Source organism: Leptonychotes weddellii, chromosome 8 (genome assembly GCF_054177405.1).
Source record: "Leptonychotes weddellii isolate Sample4059 chromosome 8, ASM5417740v2, whole genome shotgun sequence".
Lineage (NCBI taxonomy): Eukaryota > Metazoa > Chordata > Mammalia > Carnivora > Phocidae > Leptonychotes > Leptonychotes weddellii.
The window spans coordinates 81,699,363-81,720,819 of record NC_138376.1 but is presented as its reverse complement, the minus strand read 5'-3'; the positions used below and the strand labels follow the sequence as shown (position 1 = coordinate 81,720,819).

General features: G+C 42.9%; 1 protein-coding gene across 12 annotated transcripts in view; it reads left to right on the top strand.

The window, feature by feature from the left end:
- The window catches only part of SCML4 (Scm polycomb group protein like 4), a 111,998-nt gene that overhangs the window by 40,598 nt on the left and 49,943 nt on the right, over positions 1-21,457 (top strand). For 5 of the 12 annotated variants that reach the window (XR_014147872.1, XR_014147874.1, XR_014147877.1 and 2 more), the window contains one exon: positions 8,245-8,459. The exons of 1 other annotated variant lie outside the window; for it this stretch is intronic. Coding sequence is in view for 2 of the 11 variants with exons in the window: in XM_081828756.1 (XP_081684882.1) it covers positions 8,245-8,459 (215 nt within the window). In the remaining 9 variants the exon portion in view is untranslated. Of the gene's footprint in view, positions 1-4,016; positions 4,151-7,400; positions 8,145-8,244; positions 8,460-21,457 lie in introns of those variants that run through there. 6 more of the 12 variants (XR_014147875.1, XR_014147873.1, XR_014147876.1 and 3 more) reach the window with 4 other exon arrangements.

Here is a 21,457-nt window from a genome sequence, read left to right as displayed (position 1 = left end):
TAACGGAAGGAAATAATTTAGAGTCCATTAGGAATTTAGACATCTTTCTAGCTGCCTCCTCTCACAGCTTTTAGAAACAACAGAAAGCCATCGATCCTGCTTCCAGTCTGGCTGGCCCACTCTTCTCCACGCACCTGCTCTATTACCAGCTCTGTGCATTTAGCTTATTCTGCCTGGGAAAGTCCTAGCTCGATGTTATCCGTGTGGGCTTCTCCTGCCACCACTCCTTCCAACCTTGTTAATAGAACTGATTTCTGTCCTCCTTGGTGTTCTCCTAGCATTTCACATGAAACCTGCTAGACCATCTATCCCCCATATTATTCTTGCCTCTTTACTTACCTGCTCTCCATAGTGAGTATCTTAGGAGGTGTCTTTTATTTATTCTCATCTGTAATCCAAGTGCCTCACACAGTATTTGACACTCACTGCACATTTAACAGATATTTGTTGGATGAATTAATATCCGAAGGAGTGAATGAAGGAGTGAATGCACGAATACATGCCTCAGGATTGAGTTAGGGAACTCAATGGTGCCATGAGATTGGTGTCTGCTTTGGATTTGGTAATTCCTTGTTCCTTACCTTGATGAAGCACCGTTAGCCAGGACCTAGGTTTATATGTATTAGATTTGCAAGGCTAACAGGTAAAATGTCATCCACAAGTTCCTAGACCAGATCTTAGTTTCTCTTGGTTCAGCCGTAATATTTCCAGCCAACCCTTGTTTTGATAAGAAGAGGGAGATTTAGGAAAACAGCAGTAAATCACTTGATTTAATATGTCAAGCCAGGATTTGACAACTGCTGAAAGGTTTATAACTTGAAGAATTATAGACTTGATGATGAGTGTGTTCTAGGGAGAGAATCTTTTATGTTTGCTAAAGCTCTTTGCTCCAAGATGACTTCCAAATCTGCCATGAACTAAGGCAGTCTGTATTCGCTGAAGTCTGCAATTGAAAGCAGAGAAATTCAGAGGTATCCTATAACACCTCCAGGATTTTGAGAGTTCTCAAGTGATGTACATGTTTAGTTGTATCAGCTCATGTGTCCATGGAAAGGATGTCTTTGGACAGCATTTGAGGTCTTTTAAGGTCTTTGGAGATGAGGGAAATCATTGGGGGAGGGCAGTAACCCAATTTCCACCTGGTCCCTCAGTGGAAGGGCCTGGAGGGAGGTGGTATCAAGGAAGGGACGGGCAGTGAGCTGTTTCTCTCTTGAGAGCTGTTCTCTCTCCCTGTCCACCATCTGTTTATGACATTCTAACTAATCTCTACACCCAATGAGGGGTTCAAACTCACAACCTGGAGATCAAGGGCTGCATGCTCTACCGAATGAGCCAGGCAGGTGCCCCTTATTTATGGCATTCTTGTTAGCTCTGAAATAAACTTCTCCATTATTTTTGGTCATAAAGTCCTTTTTTTTAAATTATTTTTGGTCACAATTTGTTTACGACATTAAAGCAGTGGCCAATGAAGTTCTGTAGCTCAGGAGCCAAAACCATGAGAAAACAAGAAAACAAAAGGCCATCTAAAGAAACACAAATTTCAAAAAAAAAAAAAAAAGAAAGAAAGAAAGAAAAGAAAACCACCCAAAAAACGCTTCCAGACAATGAGAATTATTCACTCATTGTTTATTTTTCTATTTATAATAGTGTTTTTCTGCCTATGGTTTTAAAAATTCAAACAATGCAGAATGGTACAAAGACAGCAAAAACATCTTTGAGTATCTTCCCACCCAGAGACAACTACCATCAGCCTTTTGATGATTATCTTTTCAAGACCTCTTTCTGTGCCTAATACATGCAGACTTATCTATAGCTATATACATAAAAAGATATGAATAGAATCATACTACATATGCTAGGAGCATATGTATACATATACACATATTTAAATTTACAATTTATGAATGTGAAATATTTTATTCATAAAATACCCATTTTATGAATGTGAAATAATTTACTTAACTAAAATGGTTTGAGAGACATTTTGATTGCTTTCAGTATTTTACTATTATAAACAATGTACCAGGAACACCCTTGGTCATATATCTTTGTGTTTTTCTCAGATCATCTTCTTAGGATAAAGCCTTAGGAGTAATGCAGCTGGCTTAGGAAGTGTGCTTGTGGAAGTTTTTAAGTGATTTTCAATTGTCCTCCAGAAACGTTAGCCAGTTTCCACCCCTACCAACAGTAAATAGGAATGCTTGCTCCCCTACCCTTCACCAACATGAACTATTGATTAGGTTATTCACATTTAGCGATCTCTTCGGCGATAAATGATGTCTCAGTGTACTTTTGGGGGAGGTTACCAGTAAAGTTTAGGATCTTTTCTTTTGATAATTGACCATTTATTTCCCTCCCTTCCTTTTATCCTCCTTCTCTCCCTCCCTCTCTTCTTCGTTTCCTTTCTCTCTCTCTCTGAATTATCTGTGTCTTTTGCCCATTTTTTCTTTCAGTGTTTATTTGTATTTTAATAATTTGAAGGAGTTTTTTTTTTAAGATTTTATTTATTTATTTTAGAGACAGAGAGAGGGAGAGAGGTGGGTGGGGGAGGAGCAGAGGGAGAGGGACAAGCAGACTCTGCGCTGAGCTCGGAGCCCAATTTGGGGCCTGATCCCAGGACTGAGATCATGACCCGAGCCGAAACCAAGAGTCTGATGCTTAACCAACTGCGCCACCCAGGTGCCCCTTGAAGGAGTTTTTTGTAGTAATCTCTCATTGGTCCCTTATGTAACAGTTTCTTCAGATTTTCATTTGTTTTTACCCTTCTTCATGATTTTACTTTCACTGTATGAAAGCATTTGAATTTTATGTAGTCATGTGTATTAATCTTTCCATTTCTGCTTCCTGAGTTTTTCAATGTACTTAGAAAGTCTGTCCATATCCCAAGAGTATTAAAATGTTGACCTTTGGGGCACCTGGGTGGTGCAGTCGGCTAAGCCTTTGACTTTCATTTAGGCTCAGGTCGTGAGCTCAGGGTCGTGGGATCAGGCTCCATGCTCAGTGCAGAGTCTGCTTGTCCCTCTCCCTCTGCCCCTCCCCTCACTCTCTCTCAAATAAATAAATTAATTAATTAATAAAATCTTTTTAATAAATAAGTAAATAGGGGCGCCTAGGTGGCTCAGTCAGTTAAACATCTACCTTTAGCTCAGGTCACGATCTCAAGGTCCTGGGATCGAGCCCTGAGATGGGCTCCCTGCTCAGCGGGGAGCCTGCTTCTCCTTCTGCCACTGCCATCCCACTCTCTGTCTCAAATAAATAAAATTTTTAAAAATAAATAAATAGAGTGCCTGGGTGGCTCAGTTGATTGGGCGACTGCCTTTGGCTCAGGTCATGATCCCAGGGTCCTGGGATCGAGCCCCAAATCTGGCTCCCTGCTCCTTGGGGAGCCTGCTTCTCCCTCCCCCTCTGCCTGCCGCTCTCCCTGCTTGTGCTCTCTCTCTCTGCCAAATAAAAGAAATAAAATCGTAAATAAATAAATAAATAAACGTTGACCCTGATAGTCTTCAGTACTTCTTGTTTTTTTTTTAAAGGTATATTTTAGTCTTAGATATCTCTAGAATTAATTTTGCTCAAATACAGCTGAAATTTTATTTATTTCTAAGTGTCTGTTTTCCACAACTCAGTTATTGAGCTTTCCTGTACTGATACGACACGTGACCTTAGATTTCAAACAAATGGAAACTTAATGTATGTTTAATTTCTGGACTAACTTTTCCATCGATCTGATTGCTTATCTCTGTACCATACTGCTGCCATTGTTAGAGTTTTATAATACATTTTAGAAACCGGGAGAACAAGTTTGTCTGCCCTCCCCCCCCCCCCCACCATGGGCCTTTGTTTTGTCCTTCATTTCCTAAAGTCCATTCAGATTGTACTTAATTTATAGAATGATTTAGGTGACAATTATATTTTAGAAGTATCCATCTGCCTAATAACACAATAATCTTTTTTATTTATTTGAATCTTATTTTAGGGCATAAGTAGAATTTTTAAAAATATTATTTTCTTCATGTAAGTCCTACTTCTTACTGAATTTCATGAAGAACTGTGAAGGGTCTGCAGTTTTATCCTCTGCAAGCAAATAAGTCAGCCTACTACCATGTCATGGATACGGTGGAAGGAAGGGGCTCCTAGACCAGAGGCACAGCAGGTGTGTTGTCTTCATGTTCCCACCTGCTTCCCTTGTCCAAGTTCCACCGTGGATGCTATATATGCAGAGGGTTCGTGTCACAGCTGAGGAACTCTAGGCTCAGGAAATCAAATGAGAGGTCAGGACAAGCTTCTGTGACCTAACTGATGAAGAATGAGAGGAGTAAACCAAGGGAGAAGAAAGAGAGCATTCTGGGGAAAGGGAACTATATATGCAAAGGCCCTGTGGTGGGAGGAATTGTGGCCACTATAAACACCTGGAAAAAAAAGGTCACTATGCTGACTCCATTATTTTTCTGGCTAATGGTGCTATAGAGAGCTAGCTTGTTTATTTTTCCCATTATAAACGATCTATTTGTTCTGCCAAAGTGCTTAGAGATTTTTTTCCTTTTTTCTTTTGAGTGTATCATTTTCATTAGGATTTCTTGCTGTTGTACATTCTTAAAGAACTTCTCTTAAGACACAGAGAATCTCTTCATTATGGAAGACAGCTTCTTATATATCTTTGAGTATTTTCCTTTACTATTAGTTTTAATCTTTTCATTAAACATCGGATAAATTGTCATTGTCTATCTTCCATGGTTATGTTCTCCCTAAAAAAAATCCCATCTGTCTTATTTCCACTGCATTCCAAGATTGGGACCCTTCCTTATTTTCAGTATTAATCTTTGCTGTGTTTACTTTTTTTTGAGGTTCATGTCTTAGTTTTGGAAAGGGAGATTTTGGGGGACCCTGAGCTTTTGTCACAATTTGTCACACATTTCCAAAGTGTTTGGGTCTGTTATTAAAATACCACTTTGTAAGCATTTTCCCCCAAATCTTGAAAATTATTCCAAGGAGACTTTCAGAGAATCCCCATAATTAAAATTCCCTCTTCAGTTTTTAAAAGTCTCTGTCTTGTTACTTAACATTGCATTTACTTGTGTATTAAAATTGTATTGATGTGAAAATAGCATCTTCTTGATCAGTGGATGACCTATCTCCAAGTGTGTCCCCAATTACTGTGGAGCTCTGTAAGCCACCAATAATGGTTCATTGCTGCTCCACTAGCATGAAATCCATTAATCAGATTTAGTTTTCAGGGAAGGTCCTTCATGCCCTAAGATAGATGTACTTCCACAGAAGTAAGGACGTAGAAAGTAGCACAAGTCCCGTTTTTCCCCCTCACAGTAGAGAAAGAGAAGTAGAACAACAGAAAAGCCCAGTTTAAAAGATGACTATTTTTCGGGACGCCTAGGTGGCTCAGTCAGTTAAGCGTCTGACTTCGGCTCGGGTCGTGGTCTCGGGGTTCTGGGATCGAGCCCCATGTTGGGCTCTGTGCTCGGTGGGGAGGCTGCTTGTCCTTCTGCTCCTCCCCACCCCTTGTGCTCTCTCTCAAATAAATAAAAAAAATTAAAAAAAAAAGATGACTATTTTTCTAGGAAATATTTTTTTTCTAACTTACTGAGAAATTTGGGGATAGTTCAGTATAATTTTGAGTGACACAAATTCCTAGGATAATATGCTAATTAATTTGTTACCCTTTCTTTACTCCCCCAAACCTATTCAACAAGAAGATGTTTGTGAGGGAGAATCTAAGCAGAGAATCACAATTCACCAGGGAAGGACTGCAGCTGAATAAACCTTCACCTGCAGGAACAAAGAGATTCAATGCCTTGTCTGGTCCTGGGTTTTCTCTGACTGACTTTTGATCTTAATGTTAGAAACGTTGCTGACCTCCTCACCAGAAGCAAAGTAGAAAGGTAGAAAAACAGGTACTAGACTAGAAAAAATCCTGTTTCCCAAATATATGTAAAGATAACCAATAATGCAGAAGCCGGAACTTGATCAGGAGAGTTCAGAATGGGACTCGGATCAAGTTCTGCACAGCAAAAATGTTACTGAATAAATTTTGGTGGGTTTTCGATGTTTTGTGAAGCCTCTTTCTTGAAAATGAGTGTTTGGGGTATTTGTTGGCACTGTGGAGTCCTGACACCAAGTCTAGAAAAGGAACGATAGCTTTGTTCACATGTTGATGGATTTATCTTCATTGATCATTATTCACTGACTGTAAGATGCCCTTGATAATAGCACACCTCACTGTTTCATGTACCATAAGAAAGAAAAAATGCTCCTTATGGAATTCTGATATGCTTACGGTGCTTTAGGGTACATTGTGATTTCAGAGATGTTAATGAGTGATAAAACATGCATCTTAGAATCAATGAGATCTGGTATTTTTCTTACACAAAAACAGGGAAAACTGACATCCTCAACAGCTGGTCTATCTCCCTGAAATATATAACAATAAATTTATGCCTTAAAATTCTATGTACTAGGTGTGATATTTCCAAGAGCAATCAAGATTATGGAGAGAATACTGCTACTATTCAAAGAATTAACAAAGTGAACTGACATTTGTAAAAGATGCCCCTAATTTCTCCTGTCATGTTTTCAGATACCAAATATCCACTATTCGATATTTTCCTTCCTGAGCAAAGCAATGGGGTTCCTGCAGTGTTGCCCAGACTGAAGGATAGAGACTGTAGAGACTGCTTCCATCACCTTTCCTGACTCTTTCTGTAGCCTTTTGAGCAAAAGCTTCTCATTTCCACTGTTGGCTACCACTAATGCTCAGAAATACATTTTATCATTGAACATGCCTCCTGCATTAGAGTCTAATGTTCTGTCCCACTTGTCACAGTCCTGAACATTCAAGGAAATCTGACCCCTGAGCTCATGATACCACTGTGTTCTCTGGGTTGGAGTCGATCAACTACCTCTTGCTGCAAGATTTAGGCAACTCTACCTGAAGGAGCTTGTTATTAGTATTTTTAAGGCTACGAATATTATCGTATGTGGGGTATCTGCGTGGCGGAAAGGATGTGTCCATAGTGAACAATTACCCACAGTCCCACCATCTTTGCCATTGGTGGTATTTTAGCATGTCTCCTTTCACTTTTTCACCACATAAATTTTTGCGGAGTGGTGATAATTTTTATGAGCAATTTATGAGATGCTTTTTCACTCAACCTCCTGTTATTGAAATAGTTTTATTAAAGGCTTTAACTGACTGTTTTATTCTGTAGATATATGAACCAGTCCCCTATTGCTTGTTATTTGGGCTCTACCCATTTTATTTTTATTTTATTTTTTAAGATTTTATTTATTTGACAGAGAGAGACACAGTGAGAGAGGGAACACAAGCAGGGGGAGTGGGAGAGGGAGAAGCAAGCTTCCCGCAGAGCAGGGAGCCTGATGCGGGGTTCAATCCCAAGGACCCTGGGATGGTAACCTGAGCCTAAGGCAGACGCTTAACGACTGAGCCACCCAGGCGCCCTGGGCTCTATCCATTTTATTTTTGCAATTCTAAATCATGTTAAAATGAACATCTCTGTATGTAAATCTCTCTCCACATTTTGGTCAAGGGGCAAAACGTATTTTTTTTTTAGAGAGGGGGAGAGAGAGAGAGATTGGGGGGGAAGGGCAGAGGGAGAAGGAGAGAGATAATCCCAAGCAGTTCCCATGCCCAGTGCTGGATCCCCATGTGGGGCTCAATCTCACAACCCTGAGATCATGACTTGAGCCGAAATCAAGAGCCAGACGCTTAACCAACTGAGTCACCCAGGCGCCCCAAGGGACATAACTTTAATACAATTGATTTGTATTGTTAAATTTCTTTCACAGGAAAACTAATGTCAGAACCATTTATAACCCAACCAAAGGGACAGGAGTGGATGTGAGAGGAGGGTTGTATTTATTTAATACTATTATTATATCACCTCACAGTTAAACTACCGGGGGAAACTGAGACACACACTGATGAAGCCGCCTCGTTGCTTGTGTTTGGAGCTGGGAATCGATTGTCCTCTCCCCCCTAGCCAGTATTGCCCCTACTTCATCATGGCCCTGTGGAAATTTGTTCTCCTGGAAATCCTACCAGGAGCCCGACAGCACTGTAAAAACTCCTCGTGGTGCCTGGCTCTCTCGTATCTGGTCTTCTCCTCCAATAAAGGGTAGGGATGGCCCCAAACACCAAACTGGATACATGTTTGCCTCGCAAACCAAACAAACCCTTCTGTTTCTGTTTTGCTTTGTGTCTGGACTAATTCTTAGCACCTCTTCTGCCTGTGAGCGATTGGTCACTTCCTTCCGTAAGACTGGCACCAGCAGACATGCAGTCTCAGAGGATCCCGGGGAGAAAGCGAGGCCGACCCCCGCTTCACTCAACACCCATGAAGATGGCAGTTCATACCCTTTATTCCGCTTCAGCTGGCTCTTTGCCAGCAGTGAAGATCCCAAAGAAAAGAGGGCGGAAGCCTGGGTACAAGGTATGGCTCCATCATCTTCTCTCTCCACAGTGACGCGGGGCTGGGCCCCGGGTGCTTGGGCGGAAGGCCCCTGCCCGCGGTGAGGGAAGGGCTGGCAGCTGGGGCCCGACGGGCCGGCCACGAGGCTTCTCTCAGGCAAGCGCGTCACGGACAGGGCCTCGTTGTCCCCCCGGCACACAATGCATGCGGCCCCTGTCGTGTGCATTTTTACAAGCCGAAAAAGTAAATTGCACCAGATGGGGAAAGTTGTAAGGCGAGCAGATTTTAGGGTCATAGCTAAACACACGTTATTAAGCCTCGCATCTAAATTAGTGTTTCAGACACCGCGTTTTCCCCTAACTGGGCCTCCTAGGGCGGCGCTCAAAGCCACTTTCCAGAACTCCTTTGTCGTTGGTTTTAGTAGAAGCAGATGATGTTCCTGAGACATCTGAATTAATAATGTGTGCAGGCTCGTGGCAAAGGACACAGGAGCGCTTTCCCAAACAGAGCCCCAACAAGGGGACTCATCACAAAAATTCGGGGTGTTAATTCATAGTTTCCTGCTTATAAAAAGTGCTGAGGTCAAGTTTGGCTCCAAGGAGGCCTATCAGGCAGAATTAAAATCCCGTGACCCTTTGTAGACTTAACAGTTTGGAGTGGCGGGGGGTGGAAAAGAAATTCTCGGATGTAATTGCAATCACATAAGGCAATCTGAACCGAAGGAGGGAGAGCTTCTCCTCCCAGAGGTTTTTGAAGAGGCTACTAGAAAAGAAAGACTATTGAGTTTGTTCTTCACGAGCCTTTTGGGCATTAGAAAATGAGCTTCAGAAGTTTTCCTTCATTTATTTTTCTTGAAATAAAGAGCTTATGTTTCCATCTTGAGATCTGAATACTCAAACCAAAATGCAAATAGGCAATTAACTCCCGTATATTTAGGAAAATGTATGGAAATTATTTCAGGTCAGCAGGAAGACAAAGCTTCCGGAAGAATTGGTAATGAATTCAACCTTTATCCCTTTGGTTCTCTGCAGTTCCTCCAACTGCTGGAAAATAAAACTGGTAGGTGGGGGGAAGGTGACTGCAAGTTATTTGGGGGTCACGGGCTTTAGTAAAAGGAGCTTTTACTCAGCCATCTCCTGAAGTAGAATCTCCTGTCACTGGTTATTCTTCTAACAAAGAGGAGCCTCCTTTTTCTCATGGGCACGTCAGCTTCAGTCAGCTTCAGTCAGCTTCAGATTGTGTCTCTGAAGCGGGCACAGGGCGGGTCTTCCCAGCTCGGGTACCTGTGCCATTGCTGAGGTGCGGGAGATGGGTCTACAAGGCTGGAGCAGGGCAGCCTTCTATCAACAGGAAGTTGATAGAGCCAGGGAGCAAATCCAGGACCTGAGGAAACACACTGAAAACTCTCTCCTAGTTGGCCTTTCTCCTACTCCCCTGGGAGCTATGACCCAAGCATGAAAATTACCGACAGACACAGCATTTCTAGGGCCAGGAAAAATGGAAATTCAGTCCATGGAATGAGCCCAACTTGGCAATTGTCCTGTGTCCTAAAAGGGGCAGTTTTCAGGGCTCCTAACACATAGAGACGTCTCGGGGCGGGAAGAAAGCTTTTGGGGTGGTTAGCTGACAATCCAGGTCCTACAACATGGCAGGCAGGTCTCATGCCCACGCCTCACAGGGACAACAGGCCCCAGCTCTTCCTCGAGTCCACTTTCCACGTATTTGGGGAAATGTGTGGGAATTATCTCAGACCAGCAGCTCCCAGACAGCTCCCCAGGCCGTGGGTTTGGTGTTCGGGAACGACTCCAAACCAGGTGCCGTCTGCTGGAAGTGCTGACTCCCTCGTGGTGACGCAAGAAAAATAAGACCCATGTGAAAATCTTCATAAGCTAAAATGATTCCACCCAAAGGATCCTCCTTTATTCGGAAACTTCCTACTATTTTCTTTTTAAAGATTTTATTTATTTGACAGAGAGAGACAGTGAGAGATGGAACACAAGCAGGGGGAATGGGAGAGGGGGAAGCAGGCTTCCTGCAGAGCAGGGAGCCCGACGTGGGGCTCGATCCCAGGATGCTGGGACCATGACCTGAGCTGAAGGCAGACACTTAATGACTGAGCCACCCAGGCACCCCTGAAACTTCCTACTGTTTTGGTGTTAAAATTTATTTTATCTAAGTGTTGTACGTTGTCACGACTTGGGAATTTTAAAAAGTGTTTTATTAAATGTTGCATGTTGTCAGGATTTGGTAATTTTTAAAAATGTCCTTACTTGGCAAAATGAATTTGGCAACCTGTTAGGTCTCTCCAGTTTTATTCTGACAATTTCTGAGACCCAGAAGCCCCATTTCACCGTTAATGAAAAGGTTTTAATTGTGGGGGAGCCAGCAAGGAAACTGTACAATTTCCTTTCATTTACCAAATGGCCACTAATTTGGCAATGTTAACTATCTGAGATACAGTTAGGGAGACAGAAGTTGTTAAAAAAGAAATCCTGAGCAAGCGAAATAAGATATTACTTGGTCTACCCTTAAAGATCTTGTATTTTACTACTAAGAAAACATTTCCAAGCCCTCCTTCAGAGTCTATTTACCTTTATCATAGGTACATTTCTTACAAGCTCAATTATAGCAATATAATGGCCTTTGATTTGAAGGGGAAGATATTTTGGGAAAGAAGAACACACACACCTGGACATGGAATAAGCATAATAAGAATTTTTGTTATAATTAAATGGTATTTTATTAATAATATAGACTATGATCAATATTATAAAATAATAATTGTTATGTCAATAGCATCATTATGATATATTTATGCTAACAATATTGTCATAACACAATAATCAGTGTTTGAGTCTTCGGAAGGCTCTTTTCCAGGAGATTCTGAGGATGCCTGGTTGTGCTGACTGTGTCAAGGTCTATGCTGGTTGCCATTTGTCACTTCTTGCCTGGTGCTCTCCCAAACTGCACTGCCAGTCACCTCTGTGTCAAGCACGTGTGGAAACTCTGTCTGGTCCAAGTATGGGCACACGCCTCTGCGTTTAAGACCCAGGCACAGCTAACGCAGGCTGTAATATTTAACCCCTTCTCTGGGTCTTGAGAATAATATGAGTGAATTACAGGCAGAAAAGGAAGAATTCAACTGGTAGTCAGATGTCAGCGCCCCAGAGTTCATAGGTCATGCCCCGCCCCCCCGGGGCCCATCTGCCCACATCTCTTGGCCCAGGCCTGCAGCCACATTGCTGGGGCATGCTCACTGCTGTGAGAACATCATCTGATGGCCTTATGCCCCCTTCTCACCCAGTCGAAGGAAGCAAAAACCTCTTCACATCATATTTTCTCTGAAGAGCCATATGCTGACATGGAAACAGCCTTCTTCATTATGGAACTGAATTTACATCTCAGTTTGAAGCATCTGCTATTGGTTTAGTTCAGAGGCAACACAAGGTCAACAGATAGATTTTCCTTATATTGAACGACTAAAAAGACCATTAAGGTTGTTTTAAAGAGATAGAGAGAGAGAGTCTATATCAAGGAGAAACTCTAGCTTCTGTTCTGTAGACGCAGCTGATTATAATGTCACCGAACAGTGGGATTTCCAGCTTCTGTGTCTTTATGGTTGGGAGTATGATTGAAGCAGGAAGAAAAAAGTGCTGGGTTTTAAAAATAGCTGTTTGTCCCCTCTACATAATAGTAATAGTAACAACAATAATAACAGCAATAACAGTCACGTGTAAAATTCATTGAGCACTTCTGTGTTTGAGGCTCTGGGCCAAAGCACTTTGTGCATATTTTCTTATTTGATCCCTGATAGTGAGGGGAGTCAGAAAAATGGCAGGAATTAGGTATAAATGAACCAAGTTCCACAGCCTGAGTCCACTTAGTGACCTTGGCAATCTCTCTGCATTATTGTTCAGAATAGTAATTATGCTTTCCCATTTACTCTTTCCAAAAAAGAGTAAATTATGTTCTGTCTGCTCTGTTTAATGAGCTTAGAAAAGTGTAACATGTTTAGAAAGAATATCATCCCTAAGATATTAAAAACAAGTGGTTAACATGTTCTAACATGTTGGTAATTGTGTCATTCGGAACACAAATCCAGTTGCTGTAACAAAGGCCAAACAACAGCAGCTTAAAGAAGGTAGAAGCTAACTTCCCTCTCGTGTTAAAGTCCGGGAAGCATCTGAGGGTGATATGATGTCTCCATGGTGTTGGGGACTCAGGCTCCTTCTCTGTTGTTGCTCTGCTACTCTTTTTTAAAAAGATTTATTTATTTTAGAGAGAGAGAGGGTGTGAGCCCGGGGAGGGGCAGAGGCAGAGGGAGAGAAGCAGACTCCCCACTGAGCACACAGCCTGACATAACACGGGGCTCATCCCAGGACCCTGAGATCATGACCTGAGCTGAAATCAAGAGTCAGACATGTAACAGGACTGAGCCACCCAGGCGTCCCTGCTCTGCTACTCTTAACACCAAGTCTCTACCTCTTGCTCTAAAATGACCCTCCAGTTCCCACCACTGCACTAGTCTAGTCAGCGGATGGGGGAGAGGTAGTGGAGGCATGTCTTTCCCTTTAAGGACTCGACCCTCAAAGCTGCACACACCCCTTACACTTGGATCTCACAGTCCTGGACCTAGTCCTTGGCCACACTTAGCGCCAAAGAAGATGGAGAAATGCAATGCTGTGTGCTCAGGTGGCCAGCTAAAATTCAGGGATCCCACTAATAAAGAAAGGGAGCATGGATATTTTGGGGATTAACCAGCAGCCTCTGCTAAGTTCTTAAAGAACAGTCTTTTTTTTTTTTTTTTTTTAAGATTTTATTTATTTATTTGTCAGAGAGAGACACAGCGAGAGAGGGAACACAAGCAGGGGGAGCAGAGGCAGAGGGAGAAGCAGGCTTCCCGCTAAGCAGGGAACCCGATGTGGGGCTTGATCCCAGGACCCCAGGATCATGACCTGAGCCGAAGGCAGACGCTTAACGGACTGAGCCACCCAGGCATCCTAAAGAACAGTGTTCTGTTATCTAGAAGATTTACTCTATAAAGAGAGTGATTTTCTAATATGTTTTATTCCCTCTTATTGCCAACCTTTTCTTCCCACCTCCCTTCCCCGACAAAAAAAAAGTATGTGTTCTTGGCATTGTGTTACCAGGAAGTCAAATTCACAAAAATCTCAATTAAGAGAATGTTCGAACTTAAGTAGAAAGGGTTTTATTTGTTCCAACACTGCTTAAAGCTCTTTCTACAATGTGTTTTCATTAGAACTGTTGAATTGGCTTCCACAATTCTTTGATTATCCAGATCTTGTATTGTCTTGGAGTCATATTTATGAACGTCAAATGTAGCATGATATTGTATGCAAGGGAAGAATAGCTATCTAATGAGCCTTCCTGCGCTGATCTTGCTGATGATGGGCATGGCATGCTCCTTGCACGGGGAAAATCATTACCCAAGCAAAACAATGCAGGGGCCATTCCCTTAGGCTGAATCGGGTACAGTACTCAGGGTAGGGACTGTCTCTCCTGTGGTTTTCTGTGACCCTCCACCCCCAACCCCAGGCTGGAGCAAGGGCCAAGGTTGAGGCTCAGTAGTGGGTGGGAGGCGGTGGTGTGCTGGCCAATGTCCCCGCCACCCCCAGCATTCTGAGTGTGACTCCAACATGAATGCTAGCTGATATTTGCAATTATGTTAAGAAGTAAAAGAAAAGTAAACGGTGAAGTTGTATATGTTGGAATTTTGCTCGTTTGTTGAGAATGTGATGAACTTCTTCACTGAACTGGATGATAGTTTGTGAAAACCGAAAGTAGTTCAGTTTTTTGTGCTATTCGTGGTGTAACAGCCGTCAACAAGGCACACTTTGAAGTTTAATTTGTGTTTTTAACATTTTCTCCATCACTTTCTTAAGTCTGTACGTCAACAAAAGAGTAACTTCAGCCCTAATTTGTAGCACTCAATAATTTTCAAGGCGTAAATATTCCCAACATGTCCAGTTTCACCCCAAGATTTTTTTTTTTTTAAAGATTTTATTTATTTATTTGACAGAGAGAGACACAGCGAGAGCAGGAACACAAGCAGGGGGAGTGGGAGAGGGAGAAGCCGGCTTCCCGCGGAGCAGGGAGCCCGATGTGGGGCTCGATCCCAGGACCCTGGGATCATGACCTGAGCCGAAGGCAGATGCTTAACGACTGAGCCACCCAGGTGCCCAACATGTCCAGTTTCAAAGCACCAAGACGACAGCCCCAAGCATGGCGTTGGTCAGAGATACGTGGCCCCACACCCCTGCCTCTGTACATCTCTAGGGGCGCGGTAACAAAATAATTAGAAAGTCATGAGTTTTGAGTATCGATTACCTTTCTTTTTAACGTATTTTAAATTAATACTCTGTAAGTATACATACTTTAATGTTCAGCAATCACTGTGTTTAACCAATAACTTGCAAGTCATCCCTCATGGCCCAGTATAAGCCAGCTCCAACCTCCCACTGCTCTGAGTACTCCTAAGCACACAATCCTGTACCTGGATGCGCCCTGTTTCCTCTCCCATCTACAGCGTGGACCCCACGCCTGCTGATGCAGAGAACTTGGCCTCCTCGCCAGTTTCTGTAAGAAACCCAATCACACCACGCATTCCTTGAAATGTGTGGTCTCTACTAAAGATTGTTGGGGTCACAGGGCATAGTGGACAGCATTCCATTAAATAATTCTCACGGGGAGATCCATTTTTCTGAATTTCACTTTATCCCGTCATGGTGTTTTGTGTTTTCCCTTTTCTTTCTTCTCTCTCCTGGTACCCTGGAGTACTGGGTTCATCGTCTCCTCTCTCAGCTTCCCTCTGTCTAGGAGGAAACTAAACCAATCTTCCCTGCCCTCGGCAAAGCAGCACCCCCCCCCCCACCTCCGCTCTTCACCAGTCTCAGGTGTTCTCTGGGTCCAGAGGAGAATCTGAACTCAGCATAGAGATGGTGGGAGAAAGCTCCAGAATCCTCACCCTATCCCCACCCTGTTTGCACCTCTGAAAGGCATGAGAGAGCCGGCCCATTTCCCTCCCACCTTCAGGCATCCCCTCTGTCTTCATTGTCATGTAGGCAGTTTATTGTATTGGGGTAATTTTATTTTCCTAGAGAAGTTTTAGTTCAAAGAAAGCTTAGCTACCATCTCAGCTTTAACTGAGGGACATGTTGCCAAAGCAGGCTTCAAGGCCAAAGGATAGTGGCCCCTCCATCCCTTAGGTGTTTAATCTCTCCTCCAAGTGCAGGGAGAAAAAGGTATGGGTGGACCCAGAAACAGGCTGACTCCTAGGAATGGAATTAGGTCATTGGCTATGAACTTCTTGTTGTTGGAGCTGATCTGCATTTCCAACAGGCAAGTTTTTAGACTAAAGTCTGAGGTTAAACACAGTGAGGTATTCAATTTTCCCTAACTGCTCCCCACAGCATCTCCTCAGAACCCTGAGGGAGTTTTGGGTGGAGAAAGAGCATGAGTCTAAAGAAGGAATGTGCCCCCAAGAAAAGCTATGGCAGGGACATGAACAAAACTATCCTCAAATAAAGGTGGGGAGGGGAAGGAGGGGAGGATGAACATGATTTTTAAAAAAATACGGCATATTAGGTTCCTAGGGCTGCTGTAACAAAGTACAAAGAACTGGGTGGCTTAGACAACAGGTATTTATTGTCTCACAGTTCTGGAAGCTGGAAATCCAAGATCAAGGTCTATGCCTTGGCTCGTCGATGGTGTCCTTCCGGTGTCTTCATATCGTCTTCCCTCTATACTCGTCTGTCTCTGTCCAAATTTCTCCTTTTATAATGACACAGTCATATTGGATTAGGGCCCATCCTAATGACCTCATTTTAACTTGATTTTCAGCAAAGATCCGATTTCCAAATAAGGTCACATTCATGGGTCCTGTGGGTTAGGGCTTCAACATCATTTTGGGGGACACATTTCAATCCCTAATGTCCAGTAATATAATAATCTTTGTCTTTTAACTAGGCATTTAGTCCATTTATGTTTAAAGAAATTACTGATAAATTTAGGTTTAAATATATATCTTATTTTGTGTATTCTATTTGTCCCACTCATTCTATGCTCCTTTTACCCATCTCTCCTGCCTTCTTTTGGACTTTTTTTTTAGTATTTAAATTTTTTTCTACTCATTGAAAGTTAAGCACTCTGTTTTTTATTGTATTACCATCTGGCTTGTAGCAGTATCTTTTCAGAGATCTGCACACTCCCCTACCCCAATATTAAGGCAGCTTTCCTTATTGTCAGGTGTGGGTGGGGAGCAGGTGGGACAAGTTTACAACTGGCTCATCCTTCCCTGAGGTCATAGCCCTGATGTGGGGCTCGATCCCATGACCCTGAGATCATGACCTGAGCTGAAATCAAGAGTCAGACGCTTAACTGACTGAGCCACCCAGGTGTCCCTGGTCTGATAATTCTTTATATATTGTCAGCTCCTCTCTACTTTCATTAATCTTACATTTTATCCATTATTTGTGGCTGTTTTCAACTGAGCCAAAGAACCTACTTTTCTATATTTCTAGAAATAGAATTCCAAAGAAATTTAGGCTGGCACATTTCTTCTAATCAACATTCAAAATGTGGCACTGACACTGGTTTTGTCTCAAATGCTTTAATGTTTTCAGAAGTAGTCTAATGCAGGGTATATACATATTATGGCTTAGAAGAGAATTTAGAAACCAACCATCTACCCAATCCCATGGCTTTGGAAGGTGAAGCCCAGAAGCTCTGAGTGAGTTGCTCAGAGTCCCATGTGAGTTGGTGGCAGACCCAGGATTCAAACCCCAGTCCTGTCTCTGAGCCCTGTGTTCCAGCCACTGCCCTGCCGGGCATCAGTGATGTGTAGCTGATGACTGAAATCATACCAGTTCTCAGTGTCCATCTCCCGGGGGAGGAAATATGGCTTCTCTCCTTCTCGTCATGCCCTCCCCCGATTCTATCAGCAATAGTAATAAACATTTGCTGAGTCCTCACTTTGCACTAGCCCTATGCTAAATGTTTACATTTAAATCTTGCCACATCCCTGTGAGGGGATATTATTATCCTCACACAGGTAAGGAAAGGCAGGCTCCAAAATCCTAAGTAATAAGAGCTCTTCATGCTGAGTGTCTGAGCTGGACTTTGAGCCCAGATCCAAACGCTAGTGTTCCAGTGTATGTGCCCACTGCCATCCCGAACTTATTCTTAAATTTTGCTTTGTTGCTTCATCTCTGCTGATGTGCAGGCGGTCTTTACACATCATACTCCCTCAAACACATTCTCTGTCCTCAGATTATCAACCTCTTGCTATCAACGTATGAAACATTGTTTAGTTAGTACTTGTTTCTGCCACACTGGCATATTTCTAGAAAAATACTTCAATTTTTACATCAGCTAACCCCTTCTCCATTAGCGGCCCCTGGCCACACATCTCAGTTTGCGAAGAGACCCTCCCCTTCCCCAACTCTTTCCAGTGGGTTCTCTAGCAAATGTCTTAGAGAAGGTCTTCCCAGAAAGACAGCTGGAGCAAGAAACTCTCCAGGCCCTTATTTTGGATCTGTCAGTGGAAAAGAAAGATGAGCTGCTTCCACATTCTCCAGCCCCCTTTGGTGGAGAGGCCAGCTGGCAGGGGCCGACCCTCTACTCTTTTGCTTCACCCACCATGATACTCTACTCCAGCAAAGCACAGCCTCTTGGGCAGCTGCTAGCGACCACACCCTGGATGAGGAGTCACCACACCCTTTTGATTGAGGTTTTGAATTTCAGGTGAAGGTGCCAACTTTGCCAGCATCTGTGCAAGGCTGTTGGCTTTGAAGGCCAAGGATTAGCACCAGTATATGTCAGAGCATGGTGTCCCGGGCACCTAATCTCTCTCTAGTCTTATGCTTCCAAGAAAGAAGCTTTGTCTCCCTTCTTCCTTTCCATTTTACCCAGTTTATTCTGCCAGATCCTGTTTTTTTTTTTTTTTAAGATTTTATTTATTTTTTGACAGAGAGAGACACAGGGAGAGAGGGAACACAAGCAGGGGGAGTGGGAGAGGGAGAAGCAGGCTTCCCGCCGAGCAGGGAGCCCGATGCAGGGCTCGATCCCAGCACCCTGGGATCACGACCTGAGCAGAAGGCAGATGCTTAATGACTGAGCCACCCAGGCGCCCCTGCCAGACCCTGTTTTTAATACTTTAAAAATAAACTATATTTTAGAATAGGTTTAGATTTACAGGAGAGTTGCAAAAGTAAAACAGAGAATTCTCATATACCCCATACCTACTTTCTTCTATCGTTAACATTTTATATTACTAGGACACATCTGTCTCAATTAGTGAACCAATAATAACACATCATTATTTAATCATGTCCATATTTTATTCAGATTCATTAGTTTTTCCCTATTCTGTTCCAGGATCCAGCCAGAATATTAACATTTAGTCATCTCGTCTCCTTAGGCTCCTCTGGGCTGTGAAAGTTTCTGAGTTCCCTTGTTTTTGATGACATTGGCAGTTTTGAGGAGTATGGGTCAAGTGTTTGGTAAAATGTTTATAACGTGGGTTTGTCTGATGTTTTTCTAATGATTAGACTGGGGTTATGGGTTTTGGGGAAGAAGATTTCAGAGGTAAGGTGTCATTTCCATCATGCCATGTCAAGGGTGCATACTATCAACGTGGCTTATCACTGTGGATGGTGACCTTGATCACCTGCCTGAAGTGGTGTTTGATGGGTTTCTCCACTGCAAAGTTACTTTCCCCACATTTCCATCCTGTCCTTTTGGAAGGAAGTCACTATGTGGAGCTCACACTTAAGGAGTGGGAAATTAAGCTCCACAATAAACTATTTGGAATATTTATGCATAAGAGTTTTGTCTGTTCTCCTCCATGTATTTATTTAGTCAATCATTCATTTATGTCAGTATGGAGTCATGGATATTTATTGTATACTTTGAATCATAATCTATTACTCATTATTTGTTGCTCATATTGCTCCAGATTTAGACATTGGAAGCTCTTTCAGTTGACTCCTGTGTTCCTATGACCTACCCTCATCATTGTGTGTGTGTGTGTGTGTTTAGTACTCTCTTACTTTCTGGGACAAGACGCCCCAGGCTCATCTTGTATATTTCCTGCCCTTGTCCTTGAATCAGCCATTTCTCCAAGGAGCCCTTGTTCCTTTTATTGAAGAATGGTATTAGAAACCAAGATAGGAGTGTTCTTTTTTTTTTTTTTTAAGATTTTATTTATTTGACAGAGAGAGAGAGAGACAGTGAGAGAGGGAACACAAGCAGGGGGAGTGGGAGAGGGAGAAGCAGGTTTCCCGCCGAGCAGGGAGCCCGATGCGGGGCTCGATCCCAGGACCCTGGGATCATGACCTGAGCCGAAGGCAGATGCTTAATGACTGAGCCACCCAGGCGCCCCAAGATAGGAGTGTTCTGTTTTATTTTGTCCATTTAAAAATCAAAACACAACAAAAAAGCAATTTGAAAACCCCCAGCAATTTTGTTTTGTTTTATTTTGTCCATTTAAAAAACAAAATGCAACAACAAAAAAAAAAAATAAAAAAAAAAACAAAACCAGCAATGGCAAAGACAAATGTCCTGCCAGAGAATAGCATCCCTGTATGTTGGGGGATACCGGGAGCCCCTCAATTCCACATGTAGGAGAGGCCCTGACAGAGGGGCCCTGCATCACACCATAGGACATTCCTAGCCACTGGGCTCATTTCTATTTTAGGAGCCCTCTAAAACATATGTGACTCCCTTTCCTAGGCCAGGTTTTTTTCCTTTATATTAGGCAATGAGATGAAAATTTCAGCATGCTAGGTCAAAGGTATGCCTACTGATGATCTCTTCTCTTACCAAGAAGAATTTTTAAAAAGTCATATACCACCCACAGTTGCATGAGATTTCTTCTTTGTTCAAAAGTCCCAGCGGTTGTTTTAGGGGTTGGATGAATGCCGAAGTTTTGCCCTGCAACCAGCTGACTTATTCTAATTTCCTTCAATTGCTTTATCTGAGCAGAAATGATGGGCAGAGGTAACAGCCAACTATAATTGTATTAACTGTATTACTTCCTTGGAGGTGGGTTCCACGAACAGATCCTTTTCTAATAAGTATTAAAATAGTGAGCAAGCATTAGATGTTCGGGTTGTTACTACGCTTGTATGAACAGGAAACAGTGACCGGCAATCTAAGTCTTAGCTGCCATCCCTATCCTCACCATCATCACTGCTGTCACATCACCATCCTTCTAGGGAAGGGTTGCGAGGATCTTTGTGTGATTAACTTAAAGACCGCAGAGGGAAAAATGATGACTTGCCAAATCTTGCTTTTTCCCCACCAACATCATTATCTGCGTGTTGGTTGCAGGGCTTTAAGCCTGTAATGGAGGACTTAGCCAAGGCCTTCTAGAGCCTGCTGCCCACAGTCCTCGGGGACTGCCACTATCAGCTTCTTCACTGCAAGCCACGCAGGGCAGCGTATCATTCCTAGAAGGACTGTCAGAGGGACCAGCGCAACCTGGGAGGACAGGCAGGGTAACTGTAGCTCTCGTCACACTTGGTGGGTGAGGGAACCATGCCAAAGTCATGGTGACTGAGTCACAGCAGGTTTCTTGTCGCCTCCTTCCCACCACTGAGGTTTCTTTGAGATTATTTTTATAGTATTTAGCAGAGCATAGCTACATGGTGCGCCCTTTAATTTTTCAAATGCTAAACACAGAATAAGATGAAACCTCTGTTAACCGTAGCTTCTGACTAACATTTGGTCTCTTGCCAGAGCCCCAGAATCTGCACCCATACGGCCCTGTGCAACCCGGGTGCTCACTTTTGACTGATCTCACTTTAAATTCATTTCAGTGAATTTAAATTCATTTCCCCACATCGTCACTCAGCAGCCACACCCTATTCCCCACTTGTCCCGCCTCCTAGTTCATGAACACGCCCTCCTACATCCTCACACTCAGGCTTCCAGCATCACTGAGAAATTAGAAGCCATCAAAAGAGACCTTTTGTAAGTTCCCATCTCCACATCCATTA